The following is a 26,673-nucleotide window of genomic DNA, read 5'->3' as shown; positions in this document are numbered from 1 at the left end:
TAACCTGGCACGTTATCTCAAGACACAAAACTTAAAGCTAAAACCATTTACACTTTTTACAGTTTACATACTGTGAAACTGTAAAGTGCACATTCTGGATACTCTATAACCTGGATTGTATTGTGGCTTGTGATGCCCAGGTACCCACAGCTTTGCCATCTTCTTGTACTCAGAACATGAATAGTCGTAACTGGTAATGGCTATGCCTTTTTTTTAGGTGCAGTCTTCATCTGCACAAAGGATATTTCATTTACATTTAAATTTATTTGCCTGGCAGCTGCCTTTATCCAAAGCAATTTGCAAAAGGGATAAACATAATTGAGTAACATTAGGCTAGGGCCTGTTTGTTCAGCAAGTGTAATAGGGCAGGTAACAAAAGCTGAATGTCACAATTGAAAAGATGTAATAGATAGATTTACAAACATAAATTAATCATCAATAAAGCAATTAAACTTAATGCAACAACAGATCAACCAATAGTATGAAAGATCACAGAGCTTTTATTTTCCAGTTCCATTTTTTTTTTACTTTTTATTTCTATACTATTTTTACCTGTTTTATTTTTAGTTCAGTTTTGACCATTTCTGTTTGCTTTTTATTTTTGTTGACTTTTCCTCAATTAGTTTTTGTTTTGAGAAAGTCACTTTAGTTTTCATTTTAGCTTAAAATATTACTATGTGATGACAATTAAGAAGTGCACAGTGTGCCTGTGTAGCAAAGGGATTGTACTGACTTGCGTTTATTCCCATAAAAGGCTAAAATGGGCACCTTTTTGCTCTAGGTATCCAAAAGAGAGATGGCACTAATGAGCACTGGGCACAACATATAAAGTTTGTGATTGCCAATGTTATGGACAAGTCTGCCACATCATCGATCATGTGCTTGCTTATGTTATTCTGGACAGGAATTTCTTATTTATGATCAGTTCTTTGCTGATTGTTCATGTTCTATCTAGGCAGTGGATAACCGTCATGCTTATTAAGCTTTATAGCCAAGAAAATGCATAGCGATTTAGTGAAAGAGTAGGGATGGTCAACAGCAATGTAGTAAAAGCTGGGATAGTGTATGCAGAACATTTTAGTTGCATTATCCTGTGAGCATGGCTTAATATTATACAATATTATTATCTATTAATATTTAATATGAAATTTGTAATCATTATAGAATGCATTTCAAAATGTTTTTTATTGAAGTGTCATTTTTTAAACTACTCGAGCAGATCAGTTTGTGCATTTGTTCATTCATTCATTCATTCATTAATCAAGCTGAACAGATATAGTGAATGTGGTGTGTAACCAGACATTGAAGAAAATAAAATTATGTAAGCAGTTTAACTATATCTTTTTTCACAGAGCAATATATACCAATAGATTATTAAAATTAATTCAAACTTGATTTAAAAATTGAATTTCCTATAGTGAGACAGTCTACACTTGTAAAAATGACTACCATCCAGCAACATCTTTAATTTTTTTTTTTTTAACAAATAATGTTTTCTATCCATTCATGTTTTGCTTTGCTATATTTAACAAACCAAATTACTTCAAAGAGAATAAATGGAAAACTGTGAATGAATGTCTTCTGCTCATTCATCAGAAACACTAATCTAATTGGGTCACTTTATAATGTGAATTTTCAAAGGATTTACCTTTGGGCTTTTCAAGTCAAGTTTTAATAATTCCTGGGGTAAGGGCCATTGTGCTGCCCCTGTGTTGTAAATTTTTGGCTGGGAAATTAACTGACTTGGTTCTTTGAGCGCTGTTGGAAAATGTTGTTTGCACCTTAGAATGGACACTGGTTACTAAAAGGCTTACTGGCAGGTGTTTATTTTTTTTTTTTAATTGTTCCACTCAATTTTATTTCAGCTAATTTTCGAATGTGCACTTTTTCTCACTACTCTAATTTTAGTTATGTATCTGCTTAAAATTTTAGTTAGTTACAGTTTTCATTAACAAAACAATAATTTTGTTATGGACTAATATCTGTATCTATTGCCTTCTTTGTGGTATCAGTCTGATAAATCAGACTTGTATTTTTTTGCTGTCTTTCTGGATACCATGAAACTTTAAGACCAGTCTTACCTAATAAAATTGCACACAAAACCACGACTGCATTTTGGTTTAATTCAAAAACAATACAACATTGCCTAGTTCAAGACTGCATTGTTTCACATCTTACTTGTTTAGTTGCAATGTTTTTGAAGCTCAACACTTTTTGAGGAAATGGCTATGATGATATAGGTTTGGTTTTCAATTCTAGAGAAACCTGGTTTATATGTACCTTACATGAGCCTACCCAGCCTGGTCCTGAATGTCATAAAGTGAAGGGCTCACTGTGGATTTTGGGACAGAGGAGAACATTATTAAATTGTCCGAGATGGATATTTCTTTGTAGACAATCTGATTGAATCAGATAGGAAATATTCAGCAATACTTAGCTCACAGTTATTCTTAACTGGTGGTAGTGTTGCTAGAAATTTCTGTCTTAGGAGAATGACTGATTTTAATTTACTGTAGTGGCTTTGAATGTGCCATGATCTTGCCATGAATCACCCCTGCTGTAGCTAGCGACTGACCAGTTTTGTTATTTTGGCTTAAAAACTGGTAAATAATTTCTCTCAGGTCATTGTGAATAACATGACATATTCCACACCAAGACAGCTGGTTGCTTTTAGACAAACGCTGATAACTAAGCTGTTATATTTGATCATGTGCTATTTTCCTGGATGTTGCCTGGCAGTAACAGTAATTCAGCAGTGAAGGATTGTTGATTAGATTACTTTCATCACTGTACTAATTTTAATGTTAAATGTCTGCTTGCTGTACTGAGAGCAAGGAAAAAAATTTGGACGCATGGATTTGTGTGTGTTTAAATATCCATGTCGTTATAAACTGAAGGAAGGAAACAAAGCTTCACACAGCTATTAATTCTTTCTCTCTCTCTTTCACCTTGATCTCTCTAGTTCCTGCCAACTGAGTGTCTGACCCACTCTCCTCCTGACTTTGCAATCATTTGACTTCAGTTTGTGCAGTAGCATTTTATCCCATCCTGTTGTCACTTTATGCCCTAGAACCCCATCTGGGATCAGAGTGACTCTGCATTTACTTCCTCTAACCGCACACTGTGTTCCTGTACTATTTGAATGGCATAGAGAAGCTTTGTGAATGTTACAAGTGTATTACCGTGTTTCCCCGAAAATAAGACCTACTCTGAAAATAAGCCCTAGCATGATTTTCAGGCTGCTCTGTAATATAAGCCCTACCCCAAAAATAAACCTTAGTCAAAATTGTCATCTGAAAAGTAAGGCGCCTAAAGCCAGGTTTATACTTCACGAGATGCGACACGTGTGCCCGAAACATCCATGAAATTCTGAGGACACCTTTCCACAATATCTTTGAAAAGGATGTTTAATGATTACATCCATCAATTCGGAGATGCGCTCATTCCAGCAGCATCAGCGCAAAACAGAAACAAACGGGGCTTCAGATCATTGCAAGGTGAACACAAGCATACACGTACACTAACTTCATTGTAGCTTCACCGAATCCCCAAACAGAAGATTGTATGTGAGACTTTTAAAATTTGTCATGTCATTACTTTGGGGAATATGCGACGCTTGAATATAAAAGCAACATGAATACATTTGTATGTCAGCATTTTGCTTCACCACATCGAACCATTCATCAAACATTGAAGCAGGCACATCGATTCTGGAGGATCCTAAAAACGGCTGGAGTAGCAAGAAATTCAGGCTGGAATTCAGGGTTTGAATGTGGAGAATTACGACAATATTCCAGCAGAAGATGACATGACTGTATTTGGATAAATGTATATTGTTGTACATGAATAAATATACGATATCCCCTGGAAAAAAAGCCCTTGTGCATCTTTTGGAGCAAAAATTAATATAAGACCCTGTCTTCTTTTTGGGGAAACACGGTAGTATTCTTGGGTATTATTTTTAAAAAATAAAACTTGTTTTGTGATTTAGTACAAAACACTGAAGTAAAAGATAACTTTTATTTTATTCTTTTGCAGAGCATGCTGATATTAATGATATACATCTTGCATAATATGTGATACAGAAATCATAGATCTTGAGTATGTCAGATTCCATATGTATAAAGATATTTCCATAAAGAGTTATCACTCTTAGAATTATTTTCACATTAGAATTTCATGTTAGAATTAGAATTTACAATGAACACCCTTAAAACCCTCTAACTTAAACATATATACATTTATTTTTAATGTAATTTTCTAAGTAATGAGCAAGTTCATGTTTTCATTGGCAACTGGTGTTGTGTTTTTATATATAGCTTGGAGCCAAGAAAGGTGGTCTTGGAGCCCAGAAAGTAAGCTGCCAGAGCTTCAGCGAAATTGAGAAGAGGGCTCAGGCAGTGGATAAATTGAGAGAAAATGAAGAACAACATACTAAACAGAAAGCAGAAAAGGAAGAGACTTTGTAAGCTAGCACTGACTGAATATTGTTTCTTTCTTTTGGTTTCTGTAGGTCTACAAAAAAGTTAATATATTGATTGCTTTGTCTGATGTTTGATTTAAAATATATGGCCTATTTCACATATACAGAATTAAGTATAGTGTATAGTCAGTACATTGGGTTAATGAGCTCACTATAACGTCTATTGTTAATATAAAGTGAAAAGGGTTTATTTAGTTACTTTACAGAACATTTACTTGAAATTTTATAATTTTAAATTTTTATTGGAAATAAGTTTTATTAAATAAGTTACATCTGTTTATTTTATAATACAGACTAGTGATAGCAAGTAATTTTACTTACATCCAAATTTAGATAAAAAAATTTACTTTGTATTCTAACGAGTGTCATTAGGACAAATCAAAGGAGGATGGTAAAATTCAGTATTATAACTGGGTTTAAAAGCTCATGATGCAGTCCGCAAGTTGTGCCATTGTAGTATAAGAGAGCAGTGCATCATTTGCCACAGGCCATTTGGTAGACTTGGTTTCTCATGTTAGTAAATATGTGGCATCCATTATGTAGTGTGCTAGGCATGTTTACAGCAAGAGACTAGGTTAAACAGAAAGTGGGTGGAATAGAATGTGAATAAATAACGTACATGTGTTTAGGATGATTCAGAAATCAAAACTAAAAGACATCTACTTTCTAGAATATTCCATTCACGTAATAGTACATACCAGCAAATTTAATGGCCTAGGGCAATGTGTGAGCATGAACGTAGCCAATATTACTCATTAAAGAAAATCTCATTTAGGTTAATTTTCTTCTTTTGCTAATTAATTGGTGTATTTTTTCAAATAAATAATAGAAATTGTAGAGGTTGTACTATCTAAATGGCAAAAGGAGGTAACAATAACATTTCCTGATTTTAAACAGGGTAACATCTATGAGACTAGCTTATCATGACCTTGAAATACAACGAGTGAAGGACAATGAAAAGCTGAAGAATTTGGCAGGCAAGAAAAAGGAGCAGGCGGAAAGGCTGGGAATGGGTTTTGGCAACAGAAGGTGACAATCAGTTCTAAGATTAACTTGATGTTTTGTTTTAGATCATGATAATGAAAACTAAAGTCAAGCAGGATTGGTGATATAATGACATATTACTTTAACTTACCTGTAGTTCATATATTTCTAAACTTGTTAACAGAAGTAACTCCTCATTCAGTTCATGGGTTAGACTTGTATTCACATAAATGAGATTTTTTCTTGTGTAGCTTAAACATAAATTCTTAAATGGAAGAGGGGCAGTTTAAAATATATATATAATATATAATCTCTATCACTAACATCCATCCATCCATTATCCAACCCGCTGAATCCGAACACAGGGTCACGGGGGTCTGCTGGAGCCAATCCCAGCCAACACAGGGCATAAGGCAGGAACCAATCCTGGGCAGGGTGCCAACCCACCGCAGTATCACTAACATGAAATCATATAAAATAAATAAAACACAGACATCACACAGTCTTTGCAAATTTAATCAGCAAACACAGAATAATCGGCATAGTGCCAGGAAATAGTGCAAGCTTTATATGTTGTATAATTTATTTAAAGAATCATATGGAAGATTTCTTTTTAACTGATAATCAGTGCATTTTATTGCCATTACTATCAATAGTTACATTTCTTCAATTTGTAAGCCACATTTCTTTGTGATTTTTAATTAGGAAGTTCTGTATAGAGTGATTTTTTTTTTTTTTTTTAATAAGTTTTAAACAGCAGTAAATCATAGGTTGGGCAGCACGGTGGCGCAGCGGGTAGCGCTGCTGCCTCGCAGTTGGGAGACCTGGGGACCTGGGTTCGCTTCCCGGGTCCTCCCTGCGTGGAGTTTGCATGTTCTCCCCGTGTCTGCGTGGGTTTCCTCCGGGCGCTCCGGTTTCCTCCCACAGTCCAAAGATATGCAGGTTAGGTGGATTGGCGATTCTAAATTGGCCCTACTGTGTGCTTGGTGTGTGGGTGTGTTTGTGTGTGTGTCCTGTGGTGGGTTGGCACCCTGCCCAGGATTGGTTCCTGCCTTGTGCCCTGTGTTGGCTGGGATTGGCTCCAGCAGACCCCCGTGACCCTGTGTTCGGATTCAGCGGGTTGGAAAATGGATGGATGGAAATAATAGGTTAACCTGTCCTATCTGTTTAGAACTTTGTTTGCTTTCAGATATTACCTTTTTTAGCACAGACTTAATTAATTGTGGCTGTTCATTTAAATTTTTTTTCTAAATTTTATATTACAAAACTGAAGAAACATGAATCATAATTTACTGTGTATTTAAAACTGTATTCTTCCATTGTAAATATCAAATACAGTTTTAAAGCTTGTACTGTTCGAAAATAAGATTCTGAAGCTGCTACTTTCATGTACATTCTTCTGCACAGAAGCACTCTATTACAGCAACAGCTCAGAGGTTTTTTGTCTACATCTCATACTTATTTATTATGAAGTTAAATTACATATCAAGATTTAAAAGTCCTAAATATAACATTTTAAGGAATTCTTTTCCATATTGTATGGCACAAATTGAGTTTCTACTTTTGGATACTTGTTTGTTTTAAAATCATTTTTGAAAGCTTATATTTGCATAACTGTGCATGCATCTTTTACAGAACATTTATGAAACTTGCATGGAGTATTCCATGCATCCATAATACAAAAAAAATGAATACCAAAATTACAAATGTATTCAGTTTCATCCTACATCTTGTAATTTTGTGCACTATACTGTATTAAGGATAAACGCTTCATATTTTCTAATGTTTCGTGGTGTTTATTTAGAAATGTGTAAGTAGCATTAGTTATCAATGTATTCTGAAAGAAAATTATAAATTGGGTGAAGTAACGTGTACAAATATAATGTGAGCAAAAGTCTATAAATTAATAAAATTGTTTTGCTTTTCATTTCAGTGGTGTTTCACATTCCGTGGTTTCAGACATGCAGATAATACAGCAGGACCTCCCATCTGGGTCTAAACTTTCAAGAAAAAAGTATATTGAAGATGAATCGGAAAATGATAATTCATCATTTAGTTCTAAATCCAGGTAAACCATATCTTTTCATTTTCTGAAGATATGCATGATTTCTTTGTACTGGAATATACCATTTGTAATAAGTAAATACAAAAAGTTTAAAATCCTAAACAGAATGTTGTCCTGTCTCCGGACACACACAGGCACAAAACAGTATGTTATATTGTTATTTCTGATAAAATTAACTTATTTCTCTAGGCTTTGGGAGTTTTTATATATTAGCCTTTTTAAATGATTTTGTGATTATTGCTTTAAAATAAAAAATGAAATATTTAGGTAAAATTTATTTTTTACATTATGCTCTTCATGTGTAAGTAATCATCGTATGTCAGATTATTACACACATCTTCATCCGGTAGAGCCTGTTAGAGTTTATATTATTATCAGCATCATTTTCTTTGTTCTTTTTGTGGAGAGGGTTGTGGTAGCAACATTGAGCAATGCTGATCAGGCCTTCCTATACACAGTAACCTCTTGTAAAACTTCCAGAAGAATAACCAGCCCTTCCCAGAAACAACAGATATAATGCCTCCAGTGTTCCCAGGTCTTCTCCCAGTGGGTCACACCTTTTAAATCTTAATGGGAACATCCCAGGAGGTATATGAACAACATACCCAAATCCCCTCATCTGCTTCTTCCAGATCTGGTGAAGCAGTGGTTCTACTCTAAGGTCTTTGTGTATTTCCTCGCTCTGTCATAGAATACAAGAATGTGAGGTTCCAGGGCTGCACTTTCATGCCTTTTGGTTGCTATATTTGTGGAGCCGGAGTTGTGTTTGCTTTTATAGTATTAAGATGAGTCAAAATATGTTAGTTAAATGTAATTTAACAATGTTAAAAAAATAAATCTTATTCAAAGGCAAAAACTCAGTTGAAGTTATAAGACTTAAGGCTTTCTTACCCTTCCACCAATTTATGCACCCAAATATTCCCAAAATGCTGTGTGTCTTTATTAAACATTGTGGAATTTTTAAAGTCATAGTCTCTTATTAGCACATCATTCCAAAAACAACCCATTTATATTTTTGGTTGTATAACTTCACAGCCTTCTTTTCAGTGAAAAAGACCGTACTTTTCTGTTTTAAAACTCTGGTTCCTCCATGGAGCCTCATTATTTAGTTGAAGGAACTTTCTAATTCCTACACGACAGCAGTGGCACTAAATGGCGGATTTATCCTTAGTTCAGTAAACAGTTTCTGATTTTCTTTGTACACAAAGTGACATAGACCATGGGAAAGCAGGGAAGCCTGCACTTTATGCAATATGTGTCTAATTTCATATTTCTAGAGATGCAGGAAGTTAATACACTTAAAAAAAAAAAAAAAAAAAAAAAAAAAAAAAAAGGTTGTGTGTGACTGGTTTCACTCTTTTTACAGAATAGTTAATCCATTTCTGTGGCTATGCTGTCCTGCAAGAGGCCACAACACATAGTCACTGCCACCTTTTATATATGCTTTGTCACTGGAGGCTCTGAGTTTCACAGGTAGAATTATTTACCCGACTCCTATATCCAAAGCAACTTAAAAAAATAAATACATACATTGCCCTCCATAATGTTTGGCACCTTGATTTACCCCTCTGCTCCACAGCTTAAAATTACAGACTTTAACTTTAAGGATACTTGCATACATTTTGATCACATAATGTAGAAATGACAACACTTTTTTTTTTTTTTTATATATATATATATATACAGTGGGTACGGAAAGTATTCAGACCCCCTTCAATTTTTCACTCTTTGTCATATTGCAGCCATTTCCTAAAATCATTTAAATTAATTTTTCCCTCATTAATGTACACACAGCACCCCATATTGACAGACAAAAAAAAGAATTTTTGAAATTGTTGCAGATTTATTAAAAAAGAAAAACTGAAATATCACATGGTCCTAAGTATTCAGACCCTTTGCTCAGTATTTAGTAGAAGCACCCTTTTGAGCTAATATAGCCATGAATCTTCTTGGGAAAGATGCAACAAGTTTTTCACACCTGGATTTGGGGATCCTCTGCCATTCCTCCTTGCAGATCCTCTCCAGTTCTGTCGGGTTGGATGGTAAACGTTGGTGGACAGCCATTTTTAGGTCTCTCCAGAGATGCTCAATTGGGTTTAAGTCAGGGCTCTGGCTGGGCCATTCAAGAACAGTCACAGAGTTGTTGTGAAGCCACTCCTTCGTTATTTTAGATGTGTGCTTAGGGTCATTGTCTTGTTGGAAGGTAAACCTTCGGCCCAGTCTGAGGTCCTTAGCACTCTGGAGAAGGTTTTTGTCCAGGATATCCCTGTACTTGGCCGCATTCATCTTTCCCTCGATTGCAACCAGTCGTCCTGTCCCTGCAGCTGAAAAACACCCCCACAGCATGATGTTGCCACCGCCATGCTTCACTGTGGGGACTGTATTGGACAAGTGATGAGCAGTGCCTGGTCGTCTCCACACATACCGCTTGTGAAAAGCGTGTGAAAAACTTGTTTCATCTTTCCCAAGAAGACTAATGGCTGTATTAGCTCAAAAGGGTGCTTCTACTAAATACTGAGCAAAGGGTCTGAATACTTAGGACCATGTGATATTTCAGTTTTTCTTTTTTAATAAATCTGCAACAATTTCAAAAATTCTTTTTTTTGTCTGTCAATATGGGGTGCTGTATGTACATTAATGAGGGAAAAAATTAATTTAAATGATTTTAGCAAATTGCTGCAATATGACAAAAAGTGAAAAATTGAAGGGGGTCTGAATACTTTCCGTACCCACTGTACGTGGCCCTCCCATTTCAGGGCAGCATAATGTCTGAGACAATTGGCGTCACAGGTGTTTGTGGTTACGCAGATGTGTTTCATTGCTACAGTAGTGCAGACATAAGATACCTGGGCTTGCCTCTACCTACAGAATGCCTTTGGAGTCTGTAGTTGCCATTGTTCAACATGAGAACAAGAGCTGTGTCAATGCAAGTCAAAGAAGCCATTATGAGGCAGAAAACCAAGAATAAGACCATTAGAGACATTTGGTAAAACCTTAGGATTCTGTAAATCAACAGTCTAGAATATCATTAAGAAGAAAGAATACACTGGTGAGCTCAGCAATTTCAAAGGAACTGGTAGACCAAAGAAGACTTCCACTGCTGATGTCAGAAGAATCCTCACTATGGTAAAGAAATAGCCACAAATGCCCATCCAACAGATCGGAAATGGTCTTCAGGAGGCAGGCAGGTGTGTGTGTGTCAGACTACTATCAAAGACTTCATGAACAGAAATGCAAAGGCAACAAACAAAAATAAAGGCCACAATGCAAGATGCAAATCACTAGTTAGCGAGAAAAACAGGATGGCCAGATTATAGTTGGCAAAAAAGTACTTAAAAGATCCTTCAGAATTTTGGAAAAAGGTCTTGTGGCGAGACAAGACAAAAATGAACCTATATGAGAATGATGGCAAGAGTAAAGTCTGGAGACAAAAATTAACTGCCCAAGATCCAAAGCATACCACCTCATCTGTTAAACATGGTGGTGGAGGCCTTATGGCTTGGGCATGTGTGTCTGCCACAGGTACTGGCACACTTATCTTCATTGATGAAGGAACTGCTGATGACAGTGGCACAGTCAATTCTGAGGTGTACAGAAACATGTTATCAGCTGCAGTTCCAGTAAGTGCTTCTAGCCTCATTTTCATGCTACAATAAGATAATGATCCCAGAAATACTGCTAAGGCATAACAGGAGTTTTTCCAAAGTTAAATTCATGCCTTCCATAAGAGGACAAGCCCACAGAACAAGAAGTACCTGAAGATGGCTGCATTAGAGGCTTGGCAGAGCATCACCAGAGAAGTTCCTCAACACCAGTTGATTTCTATGAATCAGACTTCAAGCAGTGATTGCATGCAAGGGATATGCAACAAAGTACCAAATATGACAAATATGAATATGTTCGTAGTTTTAACATGGCGTGAGCAAAATATATGCAAATACCCTTAAAAGAAAGTGTACAATATGCAATTTAATCCTGTCTAAATAGTTTGATTTATAACTTTAAAATATGGAGCAGAGGTTTAAATCAAGGAAAAAATGTATATATATCTCGTCTGTCTGTCTGTCTATCTCTATCTCTATCTAAACAAACTTTAACAAATTGATTCTATCTTAACTGATGGATTTCTGTATGGTTCTAATTTCAAGGTACTATGGTGACTCTGACTCAAGTAGTTTTTTTTCCAAATGGGAAGACAACAGTGATGCTTCTTGGAAAGAGACCAGCCAACCAGAACCAGAGACCATTGTTAGTGCAAAAATGTCATCATTTGATGAAAGGTATTCTGTTAATTGATATGTTTTGTTTCATATAATAGAATATTTAAAATATTTGGAAATAGTATTTCTGAATCACAAAGTAATAAAAATTAATTATTTTAGGATATTTTAAATCTCCTGGAAAAATAGCTTTTTGTACTTAAAACAAATTGCCATATTACTGCTATTGGTTAAGCATTTTTTTTTTTTTTTTACTTTTTCTGAGTTCATTTAAAAAAAATCTTTTTCCCATACAGTGGGGCAAAAAAGTATTTAGTCAGCCACCAATTGTGCAAGTTCTCCCACTTAAAAAGATGAGAGAGGCCTGTAATTTTCATCATAGGTATACCTCAACTATGAGAGACAAACTGAGGAAAAAAAACCCCAGAAAATGACATTGTCTGATTTTTGAAGAATTTATTTGCAAATTATGGTGGAAAAAAGTATTTGGTCAATAACAAAAGTTCATCTCAACACTTTGTTATATACCCTTTGTTGGCAATGACAGAGGTCAAACGTTTTCTGTAAGCCTTCACAAGGTTTTCACACATTGTTGCTGGTATTTTGGCCCATTTCTCCATGCAGATCTCCTCTAGAGCAGTGATGTTTTGGGGCTGTCGATGGGCAACACGGACATTCAACTCCCTCCAAAGATTTTCTATGGGTTGAGATCTGGAGACTGGCTAGGCCACTCCAGGACCTTGAAATGCTTCTTACAAAGCCACTCCTTCGTTACCAGGGCGGTGTGTTTGGGATCATTGTCATGCTGAAAGACCCAGCCACGTTTCATCTTCAATGCCCTTGCTGATGGAAGGAGGTTTTTCTCAAAATCTGACGATACATGGCCCCATTCATTCTTTCCTTTACACGGATCAGTCGTCCTGGTCCCTTTGCAGAAAAACAGCCCCAAAGCATGATGTTTCCACCCCCATGCTTTACAGTAGGTATGGGTTTCTTTGGATGCAACTCAGCATTCTTTCTCCTCCAAACACGACGAGTAGAGTTTTTACCAGAAAGTTCTATTTTGGTTTCATCTGACCATATGACATTCTCCCAATCCTCTTCTGGATCATCCAAATGCTCTCTAGCAAACTTCAGACGGGCCTGCACATGTACTGGCTTAAGCAGGGGGACATGTCTGGCACTGCAGGATTTGAGTCCCTGGTGGCGTAGTGTGTTACTGATGGTAGCCTTTGTTACTTTGGTCCCAGCTCTCTGCAGTTCATTCACTTGGTCCCCCCGTGTGGTTCTGGGATTTTTGCTCACCGTTCTTGATCATTTTGACCCCACGGGGTGAGATCTTGCGTGTTGCCCCAGATCGAGGGAGATTATCAGTGGTCTTGTATGTCTTCCATTTTCTAATAATTGCTCCCACAGTTGATTTCTTCACACCAAGCTGCTTACCTATTGCAGATTCAGTCTTCCCAGCCTAGTGCAGGTCTACAATTTTGTTTCTGGTGTCCTTTGACAGCTCTTTGGTCTTGGCCATAGTGGAGTTTGGAGTGTGACTATTTGAGGTTGTGGACAGGTGTCTTTTATATTGATAACGAGTTCAAACAGGTGCCATTAATACAGGTAACAAGTGGAGGACAGAGGAGCCTCTTACAGAAGAAGTTACAGGTCTGTGAGAGCCAGAAATCTTGCTTGTTTGTAGGTGACCAAATACTTATTTTCCACCATAATTTGCAAATAAATTCTTCAAAATCAGACAATGTGATTCTCTGGATTTTTTTTTTCTCATTTTGTCTCTCATAGTTGAGGTATACCTATGATGAAAATTACAGGCCTCTCATCTTTTTAAGTGGGAGAACTTGCACAATTGGTGGCTGACTAAATACTTTTTTGCCCCATTGTATGCCTTTTATTTGGTTGACTTTTTTAACATTTTACATCTACAATATCTGTGAAGAAAAGAGCCATGCCTTTTATTACTGGGCTGTTTTTTGTTTCCTCCTACCACTTTAAATTTACTTTTTCTGAGCTATTCAGAAATCATAAGCAGGTAATGCTTGTCCCCTCGTTTTACTGTGCAGGAAGTATCAATATAAAATACAATATAAAGCACATTACAGAGTCAAGGCATATGCTCCTGTGAATTGCCTAGGGCACAAATGAAATTATATTTATATAATTATAACTGTAAGCTATACTCTTGAGAAAATAATTGGTGCTGGCAGAAAGGATGGTTGAAGGAATACATAAACGTGACTTTTACTACAGGCCATGCACTGTTATTCAAACCTACTTCCTTTTTTACAACAGAAATAATTTTTTCGACAGAAATGTTACCAGGGAGAAGCATAAGGGACAAGATATAGCCTTTTATTTAAAATGAAAGAAAATTGTATGAGCTAATGTATATTAAAAGAAGAAAAAAAAAAAGCTAAATTATCAAGAAATTTAATTTACAAATGTCTTGCATGGTACTTAATTCATCACTGCTTTATGACACTTTGATTAGGGAAATACAAGGTTATTGGGCTTATCAGTTTATATCAAACTGAAACTGTTTTTGCTGATCCTTTGAATTTTGCAGTTTTGCTGGGTCTGTCCTTTTATGTTTTAAAACAATAATAAAATAAAATTCCCCTGTAATGCTTTTAGAAATTAGCCTGTGATGGCACCGAATTTATACTGTGCACTATATTTAAATATTTGTATATTTGTTTTTCTTGCATGTTGACAGTATTCAGTGTTTTGTTTTATTAGAGGACCTTCCATAAAGTGCATACACCCTATATGTTCTATAGCAGTTAATTTTTTCCTTACCACAGTCTTTAAAGGTTATTTTTCTGAGAGACGATTGGATTTTCAATTATCTAATTAATCAACATAAGTGCATTACATTACATTACATCAGACTGTTTCACCAGTCTTTGTGTTTTGTTACTATATCACTCAAAACCACCATGACTTTTTTATGGGCATGGTAAGATAGCTTAATGTTAAACATATGCTATTAAAATGTTTTGTTTGACATATTAAAACAAACATCTACCATAACAAAGTGGGAAATAAGTTTTCTGTTTTACTCTAAACTGGAAAAAAACATTCAAATTACAAATAACTGTTCAAAAAATCTTTCAAAATTGGCATACATTTATTAATATTGTCCTTAATTAAACTTGCTGAACCGCTGCTAAACTTTGCTTAGGTGTGTATGTCACATTAAATCTACTGATTTTTTTTTTTCTTGATGAGTAGAGGCAATTGTTGAAACCTTTTCATCATACATACTCATACCTACAGTATCTGTGTTCTACACAATATATGTTCATCTTAATCATTAGCAGAACCTGCATATTGCTTGCTGTTTTGGCACACAGTAATCATTAAATCTGAGGGTTGCTGAACTTTGTTGTTGCTGAGGACCTGCATGCATGACCTAAAAAAAAGTTACATTTTGAAAATGTGGAAGGAAAAAATACAAAACCAAAATTGCAAATACTGTAAGGTTCAGTTCCAAGTAATAATATTATGTTGGAAAACTCTAAAACATGCTGAGGGAAACAGTAAGCTGTGGGCCTTTCACTTTACCATACAAAGAGTGAAATGCAAGCTTCAAAGTATTGACTGGAGACAAGTTAATAAATGGAAACACTGCATCATTGTGCTGTGTTAACATAAGTGCTTTTGAACTTTTTCTCAATTCGTGGATAGGATCTAGGAAACTATACCCTCCTGTATTGGACTCAGCAGGTGAGAAATTGGATGGATAAGCAATCATTTACAATTTAACTGTTAATTTACAATTGTCCAAAAATTAAAAATATACTTTAAATCGCTGCTTGTTACTCTGAATGAATCAGTTTAAAGAGAAGAAACTAGACAGTGGTCTGAGAACAGCACTGATAATCCTCATGCCATTTAGGCCCTTCAGAACTGGGTAATGGGACTAAACTAAGTTCAAGCCCTCCTGCAAAATGATAAAGATGAAAGAAATGTGTAGATAAGGAAAATTAGTATTCAGTGCCATCTAATTGCCTACTCCAATTCAGACACCACCAATTCCATTTTAGTATGTTCTTTCTAGGTGCAAGTTCAGAGTTTGTGGACAAGAAGTTCAACTGTGCATAGTAATCGCAACACTAAAATACATTACTTGATATACTACATCATTTCTAAATTTGAACTTTGTTTCAGCTCTTGTGAATATTTAAATGTTAAATTGCTGCACAAGGGTGAAGGTAAGGCAAATGACCTACATGCACTTCAGATCCCTGAGCTTATCCCCTACTCTACTGCAAAACTTTTATAAATGGCTATTAGTGTAACATTTCTTTATAAATTACTTGTAATTCAATTTGGACTAGCATTTGCTAAACCTTGACTTAGCTAGCTACAAATCTTTTTAGAATCATTTTGCAAAGTCTACAGTACATTACAAAATCTGTTTCTTAAAAATAACCTGATCAGTTCCAATGAAAAGTCAAATAATGTAAATGTAATAAGTTATATAACCTAAAGAGTAGTTTTAATAAAACTTTTCTTAAGGTGATGGCAGAATTAAATTGCAGTGTTATAACCAAATAAGTGAATATAACTAAATAAATATGGTATACAACAAAATTTTAAAGGTCGGTTCTCCTATGTGATCAAATTGAAGAATATCATATAAAATATTTTCTTCATTTTCTTTTTTTTTTTTTTTTAACCCCACTCCTGTTATGAGAACATGAAAATGCCTTACCTGGCTACTCAAGTATGGTTTTTTCAAACGTAACAATTAAAAATGGTGTACCTGATTAGGTAACATACACATTAAACAAATTTGAATTGGCAATTAGTGGTAAATTTCCTATAAATAATTTGATTTACACTGATACGTTTTTTGGTTAGAAGATCTTTTTGAGTGTTTGCAGGGTCTGGCCTGTTTACATCAACAACATATTCAGCAAGACTGTGTAAACCTTTAATATCTATAGTGTTTATCCCAGTAAGTTATTATTAATAATTTAATAGTGTACCTAAGAGTTTTATCAATTTATTTTTGTGAAGGTGCTCCTTTCCAATCTTCACACTTTTCCTCCTTGTATAAACTCTACTGTTAAGAGTAGTAGGACCCTTGTAACTTTGCCTAAACTTCCCTCCCACTCTGTCTCAGCTGTGCTTTCTTAATTTACATTAAGGTTTCTTATTCTTGGATTTCCTTTTTCCTACATCATCTACTTCTACTGTTTGCATTAACTAGTTGCGTTTTGTGATCCGTGTCATTTTTTTGTGGAGCAAGTCCGATCTTCCTTGTCTGTTGATTTCCTATCTACTTTTTTTGTTTAATGTAGAAAATATATATGATTGTTGCTTGTTTCTGAGAGTTGATTTTTAAATTGAAACTCTTCTGCAGACTAACAACACGTCGAAAACAGGAGCATGAACCCAGTTCTATGGATGATGCCCAAAAAAAGTTTGGAAATGCAAAAGCAATTTCATCGGACATGTATTTTGGGAAACAAGACGATTCTGAAGTAAATGGGGTTTTTTTTCTATCATTTTAAATAATATTTTGGTTTGCAACATAAGGTGGCTAAAATACAGTTTCAAAAAGAGTTATCTTAATGAGGTGCTATTTCCTATAACTAATTATGGTAAATCTAATTCCCAAATTTATACTGTCACAATGCTTGTAGTAAAATGTTTTCTTATGTAATTTGGAATCATGATTAACGTTGATGTTTCTCAAAACATTGTCTTTATGTCAGAATTGTTTTTTTTAACACTTTTTAAGTGTTGCTACAATTGAACAAATTTAAATAATTCCTTCTTTGTCGTTGTTAAATTCAACTACAACGTGGTTTATTTCTGAACTTTACCAAGCTAAACTTTTTGACCACATAAGCAGGTGTGCTGTGAAAGCCATCCTTGTTTTTAGGTGGTAAATTATATTATTACTATGTTCATTCATAATTCATTTTATCTGAGATATATTTATGATATGACTTGCATTGAATATAAAAAGTCTACACACCCCTGTCAAAATCAGATTTTTGGTAATAAAAAAAATGAAACCAAGATAAATCCTGTCTGATCTTTTTCCACCTCTATTGCAAAATTGCAGTCTATTCAAAGAAGGGCTGAATGGCATGTTCTCGTCTAGAGTGTTCTAACATACACTAAGTTAAAAGATGAACACAAAATCAAACAGTTTAGTGAAAAAAGAAAAAATACATAAACCCGGTTGCATTAGTGTGCACACTCCCTAAACTAATACTTGGTTGAAGTACCTTTTGATTTTTACAACAGTACTCAGTGTTTTTGAGGTAAGAGTCTATCAGTTTGACAGATCTGGACTTGGTGTTTATTGTCCAACCTTGAGGGGGGGGGGAGAAAAAATCCAGATCTGTCAAATTACAAGGGCATCTCCTGTGCACAGCTCTCTTTAGGTCACCCTACAGATTTTCAGTTGGATTAAGGTCTGGACTCTGGCTGAGCTATTCCAGAACATTGATCCTCCTTTGATGAAGCCAGTGCTTTATTGATTTTTAATGTGTGCTTTGGGTCGTTGTCTTTTAGAAAGGTGAAGTGATGCTTGAAGGTTTTGTGCCAAAATAGACTGATACTTAGAGCTGTTCATGATTCTATCCACCTTGACAAAAGCCCCAGTTCCAGCTGAAGAAAAGCAGCCCCAAAGTATGATGCTGCCTCTGCCATGCTTCACTTATGGGTATAGTATTCTTTTGATGATGTGCCAAACATACAACCTTGGTCTCATCAGGCCATAATGCATTTTTCCACATGATTGTAGGAGTCTGAGCTTACCTTTTTGCAAAGTTTAGCCAGGCCTGGATGTTTTTCTTTGTGAGAAAAGGCTTTCGTCTTTCTACTCTACCTCACAACCCAGACATAAAAAGAAAATGACTGACTGTTATCATATGTAGGGAACAACTAGTATTTGCCAGGAAATCCTACAGCTTCTTTAATGTTGCTATAGGCCTCTTGATCTCCCTGACCAGTTTTCTTCTTGTGTTCTCATCAGTCTTGGAGGGGCGCCCTGATATTCGTAGAGTCATTGTTGAGGCATATTTTCTCCACTTGTTGATGACTGTCTTCACCGTGGTCCATGGGGATGTTTAATGCTTTGGATAATTTTTTTTTTTTTTTTTTTACCCCTGTCCTTTGATACCTTTCAATGGTGAGCTCCCATTCATGTTTTTAAAGCTCTTTGTGGACAATGGCTTTTGGAGTATGTTGCAACCAAGAGGATATCAGAATAATCCTGCAGGAACAGCCAAACTTTATCTGAGCTCAGTCAGAGCCAGTTTAATTGATTTCAGGTATATAGTAACTTATTTGTGATGAGACTTGTTGTGACTGGTTGATTCTGATCGTGGCCTCATCGTTGATTTTTAAAAGGTGTGCACACTAATGCAACTAAGTTTTTTGTATGATTCACTAAACAAGTTTTCTGATTTTGTTTTCACCTTCTTGGTATTGATTGCAAGTTCTAACAGGATTCATCTTGGTTTCATTTTTTAATTACACAAAATCTGTGATTTTGACAGGGGTGTATAGACTTTTTATATCCACTGTAAGACAAACTATATATAATATGATTGTGTAATGTCACTTTTTTAAAATAATGTATATACCTTTAATATTTTACAATTTAAGGTAGATATTTTTCTATAATTCACAATTTCATCTTGCGAAAACAAACTTGTGTTTGACAAGGTTTTTATTTTGCATTAATACAGTATGAAGCCAAAACAAAGCTAGAAAGGTTTTCTGGGAGTTCATCAATAAGCTCAGCAGATCTCTTTGATGATCAAAAGAAACAGATAGGTAAGGAGTAAACTAAGTTTTGATTCTATTTTGTGCAATGCATCATTAAAAAAGTAGTTTTATTGTGTCAGTTTTGGGCAGAAAAAAATACTTCTACAGTTTTTGTGAATGTAGGAAATACCACTTTGTTTGTGAACACTGATGTTTACTTCCTAGTAGAGGTGAGATGAAAAGTATAGTATTCATTATGTATTACCATAAACCTTGTGCTATAGGAGTTGCTACCTCTGTATAATAGTTGTTTTGCTATATTAAATAGTTAAAACAGATAAAGGAAGAAAATGTCAATGCAGTGCAAAAACATTTAAGAAAATGTGTTAATTGTGAGAGTGAATTTGAAACGTATGCACATTTTTACTTTGCTATTTTTGCACTTGGATCCTCAACCACTGAGTGATGCTGACTTATGATGGAGTACTTAGTAAATTTGTATGGTAGTAAGTGACCCATTCACCTGTTGAATAAATTCTGAAGCATTGGCACTTCCCATAGAACTACCCACAGTTTCTAAAATGTTGCCACACTAGCCCAGCAGAACCTTTTGTTTAGGGTTGATTTGCTTTGGCTTGAATGGTTAATCTATATACTTTATCCATTAAACCTGTTCGTGTATATGCCTCTTGAACCTCCTAATTGGAGGAAGGTTTGAGCAAATTGCCAAACTGAAAATAAATAATAACAGTTGACAAGTGTAAATGAAACAGACTGTACTATCCATCAACTAAAATCTCCTTACTGTGAGCTGTCATTAAATCGGTTCACTGTACAAAATAGCCATACTGAACAAGATGACCTTGGCGTCATAAAGAAATGCAATAACAAAGCAAACGTCTGTTTTCTGAACACTTTGCTTCACATGCTTAAATCGCTTAGTGTACAACCCAGCATGCTTATATAGGATTTTTAAAGACCTGTGCAGTTTCTCTTTATAACTGGAAGATGCATTTTAAAATATTGGTGAATCAAGGGAGAACAATTTCTATTCCACTTGCCTCCATTTAGTCTGAAAAATCCTCATACATCTGCGCAGAATGTCAGGCACTGACATGCATATGTGGATAAGCAGTCTGCATGGCTAAATACATCATCAAGCGATGATTAAAACTAGCAAAATGGGTAGACAAAATAATACCAAAAATACCTATCACTGGGAAATATTTTAAGTTAAGAGACCTCTTGGCTTGTTCCCTCATGACATATCACAAGTATGCAAATGCAAGTTTTGACACTTAAAAAGAAACTTAGTTGACCAATCATTTTTGGAAGTTGGACTTTGTTTTTTAAACAACAGTGCATTTTCAATACCAGCAACAGTGTTAGCTGGAATTGGCTCCGGCAGACCCCCGTAACCCTGTGTCAGGATATAGCGGGTTGGATAATGAATGCCTGAATGAAATGTAAAAGTTAACATTTTTTATTCAGTTTTATTCTCTCAGTCTGAAGGACGTGCTGACAAAGTACATGTGCAATACCACTCCTTATTCAGGAAAAGATCCCAGTTGTCCCATGGGAGAAAAGCTTTATGACCTTAGTCTCAGAAAGTCTATGGAGCCATTTCTGGACAAAGGCAGAACCGTAGTAACAGTTTGGTAAAGTGTGACAGGACCTTCCACATGCAGCTAAAGTCATTTGCATACTTAAGCAGCATTGTACATGTACTTTGTGAGTATGCCCGTGTCGATCAAACACGGGGAAACTCTGCATTCTACTTGTGACTTTATGCTGTTAGAAGTACATAAATCAAAGTATAAATAGGTCAATAACATTCGATATGGCTTTTCTATAAGTAATATATGTTTTTCATATAAAGACCATCGCAAAACATAATCACAAACAGGACTTTGCACGATACCATGGCAAGCTCTGTAAACCATGCTGTTTCGTTGAAGGACATGCATGTGGCACATTGACTGGCAGGATGATGCCCAACCTCTTGCTGTGCCATCTTTCACTTTTACACCTGGTGCAGCTGCATTGTTCTTATGTGAGTGTATGTTTCTTGCAGGGAAGGCCTCTGTTCTCTTTCTTCAATGTAGAACTCTCATCCTCATCAGAGTTCTCCTCTGTTATAGCAAGTCTTTATTTGAAAACTAGCAGTGTCAGATGGGGGGGAGCATGAATGTCACTAAGAGAATAAAACTGAATAATAATAAAAAACGCTAACTTTTACAAGTGCCATAAATTTACACAGACTGTTACAAACTCAAATAAATCAAATGTATGTTTTTTATTCTATAATAGTAACAATAAGAGGCAGCTCACTACTCAAAACGGTAAATCTAGGAAGGGCCCGGTATCAAACTTGCAACCTCTTGATTTTGAGTCCGCAGTTCTTACCTCTGCACCATCCAAGCGGTTGTGTCGGCATTATGCCCTAACCCGATTTGTTTTTATATCGGTTATATTCTTGAATAAAAGCACACTTGTTTTGGTTGTACCTTTTGTGAAAATGTTTATTTGATATTTGGACTTCAGTCTTCACACATTATACACTTCATGTCAAAATTCTGTCATTAGTACTATAACATGAAAAAAGTTTGTTTTAGTTATGTGCAACATTTCCTATCATCCTACATTTACCCAGATTGTTGTAGACACGGAACACACATGAAATGCATGTGTTCCAAATAACGTTCTATTATTTACCCTATACAACTCCAGGCACCTCACACCCAGATAAACAGACTTGAGCTGGGAAAACTTTTTGTCCGACTTGAGCTATGGCCGTGAGGGATGGGATAAGCAGGTTGCATGCTGCTTGTGCTGATCGACACATTTAAAAAACAAAAGACAAAAGGCAAAACAAGTTGTAAGAGTGGTTTCTTTCAGTTGTAGGGATACATACTGCATACATTTAAGACATTTTAAATTTGTTTCTTTTATTTATTTTTATAAATAAACACATTAACATTGTGTGTTAATGTATAAGTACATGCTGAAATAAAAAGAACTGTATATTGGTTTTACACTGTTCAAAAAATTTAATGCTGTTGAAATTTTTTATAGCCACTATTAAAAGCCTTAAATATTTCTTAGTAGTCAGTGTTTGTAGCTTATAAAAATTTCAGACCAAGATATCATCAGGATGTTCTTGAATCTTAGAAATCTGAGAGCTACAGTGCATCCGGAAAGTATTCATAGCGCATCACTTTTTTCACATTTTGTTATGTTACAGCCTTATTCCAAAATGGATTAAACCTATTTTACTCCTCAGAATTCTACACACAACACCCATAATGACTATGTGAAAAAAGTTTGAGGTTTTTGCAAATTTATTAAAAAATAAAAAAAACTGAAATCCCATGTACATAAGTATTCACAGCCTTTGCTCAATACTTTGTCGATGCACCTTTGGCAGCAATTACAGCCTCAAGTCTTTTTGAATATGATGCCACAAGCTTGGCACACCTATCCTTGGCCAGTTTCGCCCAGTCCTCTTTGCAGCACTTCTCAAGCTCCATCAGGTTGGATGGGAAGCGTCGGTGCACAGCCATTTTAAGATCTCTCCAGAGATGTTCAGTCGGATTCAAGTCTAGGCTCTGGCTGGGCCACTCAAGGACATTCACAGAGTTGTCCTGAAGCCACTCCTTTGATATCTTGGCTGTGTGCTTAGGGTCGTTGTCCTGCTGAAAGATGAACCGTTGCCCCAGTCTGAGGTCAAGAGCGCTCTGGAGCAGGTTTTCATCCAGGATGTCTCTGTACATTGCTGCAGTCATCTTTCCCTTTATCCTGACTAGTCTCCCAGTTCCTGCCACTGAAAAACATCCCCATAGCATGATGCTGCCACCACCATGCTTCACTGTAGGGATGGTATTGGCCTGGTGATGAGCGGTGCCTGGTTTCCTCCAAACGTGACACCTGGCATTCACACCAAAGAGTTCAATCTTTGTCTCATCAGACCAGAGAATTTTCTTTCTCATGGTGTGAGTGTCCTTCAGGTGCCTTTTGGCAAACTCCAGGCGGGCTGCCATGTGCCTTTTACTAAGGAGTGGCTTCCGTCTGGCCACTCTACCATACAGGCCTGATTGGTGGATTGCTGCAGAAATGGTTGTCCTTCTGGAAGGTTCTCCTCTCTCCACAGAGGACCTCTGGAGCTCTGACAGAGTGACTATCGGGTTCTTGGTCACCTCCCTGACTAAGGCCCTTCTCTCCCGATCACTCAGTTTAGACGGCCGGCCAGCTCTAGGAAGAGTCCTGGTGGTTTCGAACTTCATCCACTTATGGATGATGGAGGCCACTGTGCTCATTGGGACCTTCAAAGCAGCAGAACTTTTTCTGTAACCTTTCTCAGATTTGTGCCTCGAGACAATCCTGTCTCGGAGGTCTTCAGACAATTCCTTTGACTTAATGCTTGGTTTGTGCTCGGACATGAACTGTCAACTGTGGGACCTTATATAGACAGGTGGGTGGCTTTACAAATCATGTCCAATCAACTGAATTTACCACAGGTGGACTCTAAATAAGCTGCAGAAACATCTCAAGGATGATCAGGGGAAACAGGATGCATCTGAGCTGAATTTTGAGCTTCATGGCAAAGGCTGTGAATACTTACATACATGTGCTTTCTCAATTTTTTGATTTTTAATAAATTTGCAAAAATCTCAAGTAAATTTTTTTTTCATGTTGTCATTGTGGGGTGTTGTGTGTAGAATTCTGAGGAAAAAAATGAATTTAATCCATTTTGGAATAAGGCTGTAACATAACAAAATGTGGAAAAAGTGATGCGCGGTGAATACTTTCCTGGATGCACTGTATAATCTCAAAACATTCTAGAATAAAAAAAAAAATCTTGATGCATTGCCTCTATTTACTTTATTGTCTATAATAAAGGCCTATGGCTAGCAACCCTTTCTACATTGACCATTTGCTTTCCCTTCAATTTTGTTTATTTTCCAGGGAAATACAGCTTCACCAATGTTATGCCTTCTGCTCCTGATATGAGTCAGCTCAAACAAGGAGTCAAATCAGTGGCAGGGAGACTGTCTGTACTGGCTAATGGAGTTATGACTTCTATTCAGGTATGTTTAGAACAGTATTTTCATTATTACTGTAAAGGACAGGCTTTCTTGCTTTGTAACAAAGCTTCTGGTTTAGTTAAACCTTGACTAAGGTCACACTTCTTGTGTAGTACTGTATATTCCTCCAATGTAATTTATTGTAGTTCAACAATATGTCTATATTATCTGTTTCTCTATAAGCTGGTTGTTGACAACAGCAGCTGTCTATGATCTAGCAGTTTTTATATTGGGGTGTGGTTTGTTTTATTCTGATATGTAGGACCTTCTGCAGAATTTGACTTTCAATAAAGTATCTATCCATCCCACGCCAAGATTATACACACACACACACACACACACACACTTCCCCTCCTTTTGTAGTTACTAAAGTATGTCAGGGGAGGGGTTTGTGGTGCAGATAAAAGCATTTCAGGGAAAGTTGCCAAGTTGGACGATCTGCCTACTATGGGAATTGCACGTTGGCATATCAGGTTAATGACTTCTGCTTGTAAACCTGCAACTATAACTCACCTTAAGCTGGCAGTTCTTTGGTTTTAAACTGATTTAGAGGTCAAGCTGTCAAATATAATATGATGTGCATGCATTTGGGCACAGCGTATGCAGGTTCTCTGACTAGGTGACTGGTACCGAATGACTAGGAATTAGAACTTGATTAAGGTTTCCTTTAGCATGTGTCTGGAGAAAGCTACATACGCCATTGCTGGTGCCCTTGCAGCTTTTTGATATGTACAGGCAAAATAAACACAAATGGGGGGTTTACTTTCTAGTTCAACTTTTGTTTCTCCATTAATTTCTCTTTTTTTCTGTCTTTTAGGATCACTATGGCTCATGAGAACCCGTTGAAAATAAGATTTTCTGCAGTAATTGCATAAATACTTGGCCTAAGACTGAGAAAGTAAATAAAGCATACTTTTCAATGCTTTTTAAAGTTAAAGGTTGTTTATAGTCCTGTAAAAAAGGACATAGAATTGAAGGAATATCTATTTTCTACAAATTTATTTCTTATAATAATCAGAAAATAATATCATGGTGTGGGATTCTTGCAATATGTAACCTGTATTTTTATTCACATACTTTGTATCAATTATTTACACTTTGTTTAGTTGTTACTGGCTTTGGCCACAGTGGAATAATTGCAGATCATTGTCTATTGGGAGTGTCTTTCTCTTTCTAGTTACTTCAGCTTGCATATTTGTATAGAAGTTGTGCATATGATTTATATATAAGCCGAAATAGCTCTGCAACTAAAATGCATCATTCCTTAAACAAATAAAATATTTTGATTGCATTTTTATATTACTATTATGTCATCCAGAAGAAAGATGAGTAAATCGTTATAAAAGTGCACTTAAAAGAAATAGTCAAAATTTCTATATTGTTCAATCCAAATAAACCATGTTTGCATGAATTGTTCATTTTATAGTTCTGTATTCCTCTTTGCATATCATGTTTTGCCTAAATAATCTGTTTTGTAAAAATGTGATGACTTTTGATTATTCTTAGAGTATTCAGTAACACCAAAAACTATGAGAGAAAGACCCCTTACATTGTCTACATTTCTGGGGAAAATGGACGTGGTGTTATCTATTTTAAAAGCTACAGGACTTGACCAAGGAGTGGTGTCAGTGTCTTGTGCAGTTCTATTGGGTTAGTCGCTGCTGGACTGTGTAAGCAGAATTGAAAGTGGACGGACAGTTGTGTACACATAAGCAAGACAGAATATCGATGATAAATGTGTGACGGGAACATGTGAATTGTGTGTTTAAGCAGAGGGGCCAGCTTACAGATTTGTCAAGCATGGTCTGCTTTGTGTTTTTATAAAAGTGTGTAACTTTGTCCTCAATCACATAATTCTGGTAATCATCACTACTATAGTGAACCATTTTAATTATTACTAGTATATTTTTAATAGTAATGAGTAACTACTTAATGTTAAATTATAAATAGCATGTCTCATGACTTCTTGCGGTGGCTGTAGCACTTGGAGGAAACTGTAATAATCTTAAAAAAAATCCACAGCACACAGTCTGGATTGCACTCAAGTCAGTGACCCAAGTATTTTTAAAGCAGACCCTCTAACACTTG

At 35.9% G+C, this 26,673-nt stretch overlaps 1 protein-coding gene across 2 annotated transcripts in view; it reads left to right on the top strand.

Annotated features, from left to right (window-relative positions):
* The window catches only part of arfgap3 (ADP-ribosylation factor GTPase activating protein 3), a 63,966-nt gene extending 37,956 nt beyond the window's left edge, over nt 1-26,010 (top strand). For both annotated transcript variants that reach the window (XM_028816923.2, XM_028816916.2), the window contains 8 exons: nt 4,320-4,465; nt 5,381-5,512; nt 7,401-7,535; nt 11,681-11,812; nt 17,136-17,256; nt 19,483-19,570; nt 24,467-24,588; nt 25,403-26,010. In XM_028816923.2, the coding sequence (XP_028672756.1) occupies nt 4,320-4,465; nt 5,381-5,512; nt 7,401-7,535; nt 11,681-11,812; nt 17,136-17,256; nt 19,483-19,570; nt 24,467-24,588; nt 25,403-25,420 (894 nt within the window). In that variant the 3' untranslated portion in view covers nt 25,421-26,010. The remainder of the gene's footprint in view (nt 1-4,319; nt 4,466-5,380; nt 5,513-7,400; nt 7,536-11,680; nt 11,813-17,135; nt 17,257-19,482; nt 19,571-24,466; nt 24,589-25,402) is intronic.
* The last annotated feature ends 663 nt before the right edge of the window (nt 26,011-26,673 follow it).

Source organism: Erpetoichthys calabaricus, chromosome 1, assembly GCF_900747795.2.
Source record: "Erpetoichthys calabaricus chromosome 1, fErpCal1.3, whole genome shotgun sequence".
Taxonomy (NCBI): Eukaryota; Metazoa; Chordata; class Cladistia; order Polypteriformes; family Polypteridae; genus Erpetoichthys; species Erpetoichthys calabaricus.
The sequence above is the reverse complement of the archived record's forward strand: the minus strand, read 5'-3'. Positions and strand labels throughout refer to the sequence as shown.